A 12,021-nucleotide genomic window follows, 5' to 3' on the forward strand; every position below is an offset into this window, starting at 1 on the left:
AAATTTGCTTCCTTGATGACCGTGGATTTTAAAAACTCACTACCATTGCTTTTTTTGTGTGGTGTTGAGTTTCACCCTTTCTCCTCACTTTATTTTTTAAATCTAGCCAGTAGCTAGAAATTCCTGATATGTTTAGTTAATAGTAAATTTTTTGTAGCAAATCATGGTAATCTATTTGATTAAGAAGTGATGGTAGCAAAGTATTAATCCACTTTTAGTTTTAAATTGCTTTCATAGTAACAGATTAATTGCCAGTTCTAGTTTCATTTTGTAAATTTATATCTTTGATCTTTAATTCTGCAGAGTAGACCTATAAAAACTGTCTACTGAGATAGTTAATGAATTTGTGGAAGCATATCAATAGTGAAACATGGCACAGTTGAAAAAGTAATAGATTATAATCCTGGTTATCATTTGTTTATCTCTGGTAAAGCACATTTCATGTACCATCATATTTATATGTATGAAATGTGTGACTTTTGGGAAAACTTGTCAAAATAACTGACTTATTTCTATTTATTTAGTTAGTTTTCAGTAATTTCAGTGTATTTATGGAGTTATACAGTCAGTCATTCAGTTCAGTTCAGTCACTCAGTTGTGTCCGACTCTTTGCAACCCCATGAATTGCAGCACGCCAGGCCTCCCTGTCCATCACCAACTCCTGGAGTTCACCCAGACTGATGTCCATCAAGTCGGGGATGCCATCCAGCCATCTCATCCTCCGTCGTCCCCTTCTCTTCCTGCCCGCAATCCCTCCCAGCATCAGAGTCTTTTCTAATGAGTCAATTCTTCGCACAAGGTGGCCAAAGTATTGGAGTTTCAGCTTTAGCATCATTCCTTCCAAAGAACACCCAGGACTAATCTCCTTTAGAATGGACTGGTTGAATCTCCTTGCAGTCCAAGGGACTCTCAAGAGTCTTCTCCAACACCACAGTTCAAAAGCATCAATTCTTCTGCGCTCAGCCTTCTTCACAGTCCAACTCTCACATCCATACATGACTACAGGAAAAACCATAGCCTTGACTAGACGAACCTTTGTTGGCAAAGTAATGTCCTTGCTTTTGAATATGCTGCCTAGGTTGGTCATAACTTTCCTTCCAAGGAGTAAGCGTCTTTTAATTTCATGGCTGCAAAAACCATCTGCAGTGATTTTGGAGCCCAGAAAAATAAAGTCTGACACTGTTTCTACTGTTTCCCCGTCTATTTCCCATGATGTGATGGGACCGGATGCCATGATCTTCGTTTTCTGAATGTTGAGCTTTAAGCCAACTTTTTCACTCTCCACTTTCACTTTCATCAAGAGGCTTTTGAGTTCCTCTTCACTTTCTGCCATAAGGGTGGTGTCATCTGCATATCTGAGGTTATTGATATTTCTCCCGGCAATCTGGATTCCAGCTTGTGTTTCTTCCAGCCCAGCGTTTCTCATGATGTACTCTGCATATAAGTTAAATAAACAGGGTGACAATATACAGCCTTGACGTACTCCTTTTCCTATTTGGAACCAGTCTGTCGTTCCATGTCCAGTTCTAACTGTTGCTTCCTGACCTGCATGCAGATTTCTCAAGAGGCACATCAGGTGGTCTGGTATTCCCATCTCTTTCAGAATTTTCCACAGTTTATTGTGTTCCACGCAGTTAAAGGCTTTGGCATAGTTCATAAAGCAGAAGTAGATGTTTTTCTAGAACTCTCTTGCTTTTTCCATGATCTAGTGGATGTTGGCAATTTGATCTCTGGTTCCTCTGCCTTTTCTAAAACCAGCTTGAACATCAGGAAGTTCACAGTTCACATATTGCTGAAGCCTGGCTTGGAGAATTTTGAGCATTATATTACTAGCATGTGAGATGAGTGCAATTGTGCGGTAGTTTGAGCATTCTTTGGCATTGCCTTTCTTTGGGATTGGAATGAAAACTGACCTTTTCCAGTCCTGTGGCCACTGCTGAGTTTTCCAAATTTGCTGGCATATTGAGTGCAGCACTTTCACAGCATCATCTTTCAGGATTTGGAATAGCTCAACTGGAATTCTATCACCTCTACTAACTTTGTTCATAGTAGGGTTGAACATATTTCAACATATTTTCATGTTACAGCTTGTATGAGCACTTGATTCTTTTTATTGGGTGAATAATATTCTGTTATATAGATAACCACATTTTATTTATTTTTCAATTCATGGATACCTGGGTTGTTTCTGCCTTTTGGCTATTATGAATAAAATGAAAGTGGAAAGATGAAGTCGCTCAGTCGTGTCCAACTCTTTGCAACCCCATGGACAGTAACCTACCAGGGTCCTCAGTCTATGGAATTTTCCAGGCAAGAGTACTGGAGTGGGTTGCCATTTCCTTCTCCAATTATGAATAATGTTGTGCTCAATTTTCTTTCATATGAATTTTTGGCACATATGTTCCCACATTTCTGTTAGGGATCTATCTACCTTGCAGTGAAAATAATGGGTCATAAACAAACCTATAATCAATTTTAGTTGATTATTGCAAGCAGTATTCCAAATATTAGCCCCCCTTTTTTAGCCCCCCCTTTTTTTAATGGTTATTAAATGCTTAATTGTATGAAGGCTCCTATAATTTGTTCCTATACCCTTTTAACTTTTTTTATATGGATTATGGTACAATATAAATCTTAGACCTATCTGTATTTTTTAGAGCTATATTCTTAGTGTACTTTAAATTTAATAGATGAATATTGCACATTAAAAATAACATTTTTGCTGAGAGAACTTTTTCTTTTTTAATCCACCTCTATATCAAGTTTGCTGTGTTCTTTGGGTGCTTTCTAATGTCCTTTCTTTTATAGTAAACACCTGCTTTCCTTTATAGTTTCATACATCCAAGTAAGTATATTCCTAAACACTTTACTTTTAGCTTCTTTTCTCTTGTGCCACTTGGTGAAGAAACCTGGTTTTTGCTGATTTCATCCTGTGGTATAGTTTTAACATATTCCTCTCATTTATGTTTTTGTTAGTTGGTGATTAAATATAAAGGCTTGATCAATGGGGAATGTGGCAGGACAGCTTCATGGGTAATGTTTTCTTCTTTCAGAAGGCTAATGTCTGACTATCTCTTACTCTTGTTATTTTACCAGATGTCTGTGCTGTGTTGAGATCGTTAATTTTGTAAAGATTGCAAAATGGTAATATTCCAACTGAGTTATTTCTTCTTGAGTAGAATACTTCTACAAAGAGAAATAATCCCCCACTTGGTTACCTAGTAGTTCAGGTCACAGGCCACATGCATCACTGAAATCTGATTTTTAGAACAGCTTCATCATCCCCAAATGATCACTTATACCTAAAGTCATTTCCCATTCTCCTCCAGCCCCAGGCAACCACAGGTATGCTTCTTATCTCTGTAGATTTGCCTTGCCTGGACATTTCAGGTAAATTGGATCTGGTCCGTGTCCCTTATAATACTGATTTTGAAGTTCGTAGCATGTCTTGTACTTCATTTCTTTTTAGTACTGAGTAGCATAGCACATTATATGTGGTTTAATCAAGAGTCTTTGTTCCTTGTTCTTAGCACAGAACTTCAAAAACTCTTCAATTTCCTGTGTGTTATGCTAATGTGGCAACTCCTGTTGGCATTTTGATAACTTTTGGATGAGATAGACATGAGTTTGAGTAAGCTCTGGGAGTTGGTGATGGACAGGAAAGCCTGGCATGCTGCAGTCCATGGGGTCGCAAAGAGTTGGACATGACTGAGCGACTGAACTGACTGAACTGGATGAGATGGGGGCTGATCATTAGAAAGAAATGAGCACATGATTAGAGGATTAGAACTCTCAGCCTTTCAAGCTAGGAGTACTAGAAGGAGGTTGGAAATTGAGTTTAATCACATGCCCAATGATATAATTAATTGTACCTATGTAATGAAATCCTAATAAAAGCTGCAGACATTGACACTCAATGGAGCTTCTTGGTTGGTAAAGACATTGATGTACTGGGATGGTGATTCACCCTGATTCCACAAGAAGAAGATGCAGAAGCTCTGTTGCCTCCCAGACCTCACCTTATGTGTATCCTTTACAGTAAAACTGGTCAAAAGTATGGTGCTTTCCTGAATTCTGTGAGTTAACCCAGTGAATTATTGAACCTGAGTCATGGAAACTCCAGAATTTGTAGTTAACCAGAATGCTGGTGGCTTGGGGACTCTCAAGGTACAGAAGTACAGCTATTGTCTAAAGTGAGGGCGATCATGTGAAAGACTGGGCTCGTAACTTGTGGTGTCTGATGCTAACTCTAAGTACTTGGCATCAGAGTTGTATTGCAGAATACCCAGTTGAGGGGGAAGGAGTTATGTGGATACTCCATTATCTTTGTTCATTTACCATTTGATGTGCATTTGAATTGCTTCCACTATAAACTTATAAATAGTGAATATGTTGTTGTGAACATTTGCATAAAAGTTTTTTTGTGTATATACTTCATTTCTCTTGGATATATACCTAGGAATGGAGTCTGAGTTGTGTGCTAAATTTGTGTTTTACTTTTAAGGAAGTTGTCATACTATTCGGAGAAGGCACTGGCACCCCACTCCAGTGCTCTTGCCTGGAGAATCCCATGGATGGAGGAGCCTGGTGGGCTGCAGTCCATGGGGTCGCTAGGAGTCGGACACGACTGAGCGACTTCACTTTCACTTTTCACTTGCATGCATTGGAGAAGGAAATGGCAACCCACTCCAGTGTTGTTGCCTGGAGAATCCCACGGACGGGGGAGCCTGGTGGGCTGCCGTCTATGGGGTCACACAGAGTCGGACAGGACTGAAGTGACTTAGCAGTAGCAGCAGCAGCCATACTATTACCCAAAGAGGCTGTGCCATTTTACATTCTTATCAGCATATATGAGGTTCCAGTTTCTCCATATTCTTGCCAACACTTGATATTCTTTCTTCTTATTATTATTATAGTCATTCTGGTGTGTGTAAAGTGAGATCTCACTGTGGTTTTAACTTGACTAATGACTAATGATAGTGAGCGCCTTTTCATGTGCTTATTGACCACTCTTGTATCTCCTTTGGTGAAATGTCTGTTCAGATTTTTACCCTTTAAAAGATTATGTTGCTTATATTCCTGTTGAGTTGTAGGAGTCCTTTGCATAGTCTAGATACTTTATCATATATATCACTTGTTAGTATTTCTTTTCAGCCTGTGGTTTGTCTTTTCATCTTCTCATATGATTTTCTGAAGCCAGAATATATGTTAATTTTGATCAAATCTTATGCCAGTTTTTCATTTTGCCAATTTTTTTATATTAGAAGAAATTTTTGCCTAATCTAAGGTGATAAATATTTTTCCTTTATTCTTTCATAAGATTTTTATAGTTTCAGCTCATAACTTTAGTCCTGTGATCTATTTTGAGTTAATTTTTGACTATGATGTGAAGTAGGGGCCTAAAAATGTTCAAATTTTTGCCTGTGAATATCCAGTTATTCAGACACCATTCATTAGGAAGACTGTACTTTTCCAACTAAATTGCTCTGACACCTTTGTATGTATGTGTGTGTATATATACATATATATTATATATATATATATATTTGACCTATAAATATAAGGGCTATTTATAGACTGTCACTTGTGTTCCATTGATTTGTATATCTATCCTTATACCATACCAGTACTGTTTTGATACAATAGTTTTGTATTGAGGTTTGAAATTGTGATGCTTCGTTTTGTTATAAGATAGTTTTGGCTCTTCTGGGTTATTTGCATTTCCATGTAAATTTTTTTTTATCAGTTTGTTGATTTCTAGGAAATAACTTGCTGGGATATAGAGTTTGTATTGATTCTGTTGATCAATTTGAAGAGAATTGTCATCTTTATGATACTGACTTTCTCTCCAGGAACATGAGTGTTTCTCCATTTATATCCATCTTTCCTTTTGCCATTTAGCGTTAATAGCATCACACACACACACACACACACACACTTATATACGGCTTTCCTTTTGCCATTTAAAGTTCATAGCATTACACACACACACACACGCACAGCTTTTCTTTTGCCATTTAGCATTACACACACATACCCCCCCTTCTCAATTTGGTAACTAGCATTATAATGTCTTTTTGTCCCTTTCGTCTCTGCATCTCACCACCTTCCATTTAAAAATTATTCTAAAAAAAAAAAAAAATTATTCTAATCTTGACTTGACTTTTCTCAAAGTATTTAATTTTGTATCAGTAATTATATTTAATAAACTTTTCTCGATTATTTGTCCCCTTTTCTTATGTCTCACATAATTCTCTTACTTGGATTTATTCATTTTGTCAAACCATTTTCCTTGAGCAGTTCTTTCAGAAGTGGTTTGTTTTCAGATTTCTAAGAATAAGCATGATGTAATACATATTTATTTTGCCATTTTATTGGGTTTTCTTTTTAGACTGCCATATTCTAGAATTGAAATTTGTTTCATTCACATTTTTAAAGCTATATCTCTGTTTTTTGTATTCTGTATTGGCTGAAATGTTTGTTAACAATATGATTTGGGTTTTGTACGTAAGATACTTTTTGTCTTTGTAAACTTTTAGAATTTTTTGGTTGGGTTTCTGAGAGTTTAGCACTATCTGTTTCTCTTTGTTTCATTTGTAGTCCTTTCAATCTAGATTTTTAACTTTATTCATTTCTGGAAGGTTTTGTTTGCTGTTTATTTTTTCTTTTTCTTCTGGTCTATGTTCTCTCTTCCAGACTGCATTTAGCTAGATGTTGGAACCTTTCTGACTTTGCTCTGTTTTTCATCTCTGAATCCTTCAGTGACTTCAGAGAGAGAAAGTTACTTTGCTCAATTTTCTTGCTTTATAATTTGTTTTTCTCTTATCATTACTTGTATATTTAATGCCAAAGCTTCAGACTTTTTCTCATATCATCCTGTGGTTTACTTGATGTGACTTGTTACTCTTTTGAGGCTATTGGTTTTCATATTTTTAGAGCTGTTCTTAATTTGTCCTATTTAAGCATTTCCTTGACTGTTAACTTTGTGTTTCTTGAATTGCTTTGCTTCTATTTCATGATACTGGTTTTTCTCAGTTGTTGATTCTTGTTGTTGTTCATTTGCCCAGACCTGTCCAACTCTTTGTGACCCCATGGACTGCAGCACGCCAGATCTCCCTGTCCTTCATGATCTCCTGGAGTTTGCCCAAGTTCATGTTCATTGTATCAGTGATGCCGTCCAGCCATCTCATCCTCTGACACCCTCTTCTCCTTCTGCCCTCGGTCTTTCCCAGCATCAGGGACTTTTCTAATGAGTTATTTGTTCACATCAGATGACCAAAATACTGGTGCTTCAGCATCAGTCCTTCCAGTGAATATTCAGGGTTGATCTCCCTTAAGATTGACTGGTTTGATGTCCAAAGGATGTTCGGGAGTCCTCTAGCACCACAGTTCAAAGGCATCAATTCTTTAGTGTTCTGCCTTCTTCACATTCCAGCTTCTCACAACCGTACCTGACCACTGGGAAGACCATAGCCTTGACTACATGGACCTTTTTCGGCAGTGTAATATCTCTGCTTTTCAAAGCACTGTCTAGGTTTGTCATCGCTTTCCTCCCAAGAAACAACCATCTTCTGATTTCATGGCTGCAGTCACCATCCACAGTGATTTTAGAGCCCAAGAAGAGGAAGTCTGTCACTACTTCCGTCTTTTCCCTGTCTGTCTGTGTGCCATGATCTTAGTTTTTTGAATGTTGAGTTTTAAACCAGCTTTTTCACTCTGTTCTTTCACCCTCATTAAGAGACTCTTTAGTTCCTCTTTACTTTCTGCCATTAGAGTGGTATCATCCACATATCTGAGGTTGATGATGTTTCTCCTGCCTATCTTGATTCCATCTTGCAACTCATCCAGCCTGGCATTTCTCACGATGTGCTCAGCCTGTATGTTAAACAAACAGGGTGACAGTAGACAGCCCTGTCATACTCCTTTCTCGATCCTGAACCAATAAGTTGTTCTGGGTTCTAACTGTTGCTTCATGACCTGCATACAGGTTTCTCAGAAGGCAGGTAAGATGATCTGGTATTCCCATCTCTCTAAGAGCTTCCCACAGTTTGTCATGATCCATACAGTCAAAGGCTTTAGTGTAGTTGATGGAAACAGATATTTTCCTGAAATTCCCTTGCTATCTCTATAATACAGCGAATGCTGGCAATTTGATTTCTAGTTCCTCTTCCTTTTCTAAACCCAGTTTGGACATCTGGAAGTTCTTGGTTCACGTAATACTGAAGCCTAGCATGCAAGATTTTAAACATGACCTTACTAGCATGGGAGATGAGTGCAATTGTCTGATATTTAGCACAGTCTTTGGTACTACCCTTCTTGGGAATTGGGATGAAGATTTTCCAGTCCTGTGACCACTGCTGGGTCTTCCAGATTTGCCGACATAATGAATGAAAAACCTTGGTAGCATCTTCCTTTAGGGATTTGAATAGTTCTGATGGAATTTCATCACATCCACTAGCTATATTATTAACAGCAATACATCCTAAGGCCCACTTGACTTCGCACTCCGTAATGTCTGGCTCTGGGTGACTAACCACACCATCATAGTAATCCAGTTCATTAATATCTTTTTTATTCTGTATATTCTTCTGTATATTCTTTCCATCTCTTCTTGATCTCTTCAGTGTCTACTAGGTCTCTACCACCTTTATCCTTTATTGTGCCCATCTTTGAGTGGAATGCTCGCTTGATGTTTCCAATTTTCCTGAAGAGATCTCTAGTCTTTCACCTTTTGCTGTTTTTGTCTTATTAAGCATTGTTCATTGAAGAAGACCTTCTTGTCTCTTCTAGCTATTTTTTGGAACTCTTTGTTTAATTGAATGTACCTTTCCCTGTCTCTCTTGCTTTTTGCTTCTCCTCATTCTTCTGCTATTTGTAAAACCTCCTAGATTCTTGTTTTTGTTCTTTTTTCTGTTTGTGGAAATCTTTTCTGTTTATGTTGTGTGCTTTCAGGAAGGGGTGGGACATATTGTTGGATGGAATGTACAGATAACCTTTCCTTCTGAATTTGTGGTTTCTTGTCTCTCCTGGGGGTCAGGACCTATCTTAGGTGCCTTGTTACTAGTTCTGGTGCTAATAATACTAGTCCTAATCTCACCTGATTTATTAGGAGACCCTGATAAGTATGCCCCAGCAAATCCCCTAGCTTGGTGTCCTTTTTCTCAGGTCCCAGTGCCACTGCTTTAGTCTGAGTGCAGTTAGCACTGTCAGTTGCTATTGCTTATGAACAAGATGATGGGGAAAGGAAGGGAGAAGGCCCTGTCCCATATGTGGCTACGAATTACTCTTCCCAGTGGTATGGGACTTACTCCCTCTTCTGGTATCTATTGAATCTGGTATCTTAGGTGTTTCTAAACTGCCTACTCAGCTCTCTGCTTTGTGAGTTATGTGCAGGAATTTATTTGCAGAAAGTTGGGCCATTTTATTATGGATTCTTTAGTCATCACCTTTTATATTCCTCTTTCTTATTCTGTTTCTCTTTTAAAATATGTCTATTTAAATAGATTCTTGTATTCTCCAAGAGGGAAAATGATACATTTATGCATATTTTGTTAGTTAAGCATGAAGAAGATATCCATGTAATAGTTTTATCTGATAACTCATTCTCCATTAAAGATATCCAAATCTAAAGTCAAAGATTTCATAAAGTTTAACTCTGTGTTGGTTTTACCGTAATTTGTCTTTTTCAATAGCAGTATTGATTTGGGGATTTTTTTTTCTGTTAACAGTTCTAGGTTTTTTTTTTTTTTTTAAATATTTTTATTTATTTATTTGGCTGCACTGGGTCTTAGTTGTGGCATGTGGGATCTAGTTCCCTGACCAGAGATCGAACCCAGGCTCTCTTCATTGGGAGTGCAGAGTCTGAGCCACTGGACCACCAGGGAAGTCCCTCTTCTTTTTTTTGACTTTTTTTCCTTCTTGTTTTGTTTTCCAGCTCTTTTGTGCCTTTCAAGATGATAAGTATCTGTACATGGTAATGGAGTACATGCCTGGTGGAGACCTTGTAAACCTTATGAGTAACTATGATGTACCTGAAAAATGGGCCAAATTTTATACTGCTGAAGTTGTTCTTGCTTTGGATGCCATACACTCCATGGGTTTAATTCACAGAGATGTGAAGCCTGACAACATGCTCTTGGATAAACATGGGCATCTAAAATTAGCAGATTTTGGCACATGTATGAAGATGGATGAAGTAAGTAACAAGCGAGTTTGTTTTTTTTTTAATGCTAGTTTTTTAAGAGACAAAAAGAAAACAACATATCTAGACTTCATAATTAAAAAAATATAGAAATTTAGTTTTACTAATGACTCAAACAAGGTAATAAAATATCTAAATCAAAACATTTTCTTTACTAAATCATTCATCTAGTTGTAGAATACTTTGTAGATTTGGTGAATTCAAGAGAAATAAGAACTCAGATAAGTAATCATCTTCCTCATAGCATTTTGACAAACATTTTCTACCAGTCAGAACTAGTTCATGTTTATAATGATCTCTCTGTAAGTGTGCTATAATTCCTGGCAGCAATGCCTGATTGGGAGAGATCATGTTTTCTTTCTATGTATTCTTATTAATTATCTTGTCAAGACTTTTATTTTGAATTAAGCTGATTTTTCTTTTCTCTTTACTTCTCAATTTATTTATGCCACCTATTTGATATTCACTTTTATTGATTGTCATCAGTGATCCATATTCTTCAAGTTCAGCTCTGATTTTTTTACCTCATGTGGAAAATTTTCTTTGAGAATGCTAACCTGACTGATCACTTTCTGTCATAATGTCCATAATATTACTCACTTAGAATTCATGCTGTACTTCACAGTCCACTTTTTTCCATCTAGGTTTGTATGCCCTGTCTACCCAGCTAAAATGTAACATCTCTTAGGTTCTCTGGTCTTCTTCATAGAGTATTACCGTGTTTGTGTTCTGCATACATTAATCAGTATTTAGTAGGTTGACCAAAGCTCCCTCTTGTGGTGTTTATCATAATGTAGAATAAAGTGATTACCAGTGAAAATTAATGAAAATGAAATAATTTTCTAATAGAATGCTAAACTTTTTAATGTCTGTTATACATAACAAATGATACTTATGTGTTGCACTTCCACGAGCGTGCTCTGATTTTCATTAAACCAAGAACCTTTGGGAGGGTGCCGAGAAATCACACCATGTGTTTTTAGGATGGGTAAAGGTGGTTAAGGAAAGAAAGATGTTGAATATGCAGGTATGGAACAGGTCAGAATATGGTGTTTACGAAATTATTGTACAAGCATGTAAGTAAATACTAAATTCACCTGTTTAAATATCTTAAATTGTCTCTCTATAGGGCAAAATAAAAGATGGTATATATAATTTTGTTTACTATTTTAAATTTAGGTACATGTAGTTACTTATGTTCCTTGGCTCACAACTTATTGTATTAGTTATCCACAAAGACCTCATTTGGTTTTTTTTTAAATTATGTTTATTATGTTTCCCCCCTTTCAGTTCTTTTTGTTTTATTCTCTTTCCCTAATACATAGCCTTTGTAATGTCTTTACTATAAGCTCTTATAGACTGTTAGTAGAGTAAGAGGTAACAAAAATACACAGAAGAACTATACCAAAAAGATCTTAATGACTAGGATAACCACGATGGTGTGGTCACTCACCTAGAGCCAGGCATCCTGGAGTGTGAAGTCAGGCAGGCCTTAGGAAGTGCCACTACAAACAAAGCTAGTGGAGGTGATGGAATTCCAGCTGAGGTATTTAAAATCCTAAAAGATGTTGCTGTTAAAGTGCTGCACTCAGTATGTCAGCAAATTTGAAAGACTCAGGAGTAGCTGCAGGACTGAAAAAGGTCAGTTTTCATTCCAATCCCAAAGAAGGACAATGCCAAAGAATGTTCAAACTGCCAGAAAATTGCACTCATTTCAAATACTACCAAGGTTATGCTCAAAATCCTGCAAGCTAGCCTTTAGCAGTGTGTGAACCGAGAGCTTCCAGATGTGAAAGTTGCTCAGTTGTGTCTGATTCTTT

The 12,021-nt window shown here is 37.1% G+C and overlaps 1 protein-coding gene across 3 annotated transcripts in view; it reads left to right on the forward strand.

Moving 5' to 3' along the window:
• Window positions 1-12,021, forward strand: part of ROCK2 (Rho associated coiled-coil containing protein kinase 2) — a 128,572-nt gene that overhangs the window by 58,838 nt on the left and 57,713 nt on the right. For all 3 annotated transcript variants that reach the window (XM_059891020.1, XM_059891021.1, NM_174452.2), the window contains 1 exon segment: window positions 9,935-10,195. In XM_059891020.1, coding sequence (XP_059747003.1) covers window positions 9,935-10,195 — 261 coding nt within the window.

This window comes from Bos taurus, chromosome 11, assembly GCF_002263795.3.
Source record: "Bos taurus isolate L1 Dominette 01449 registration number 42190680 breed Hereford chromosome 11, ARS-UCD2.0, whole genome shotgun sequence".
Taxonomy (NCBI): Eukaryota; Metazoa; Chordata; class Mammalia; order Artiodactyla; family Bovidae; genus Bos; species Bos taurus.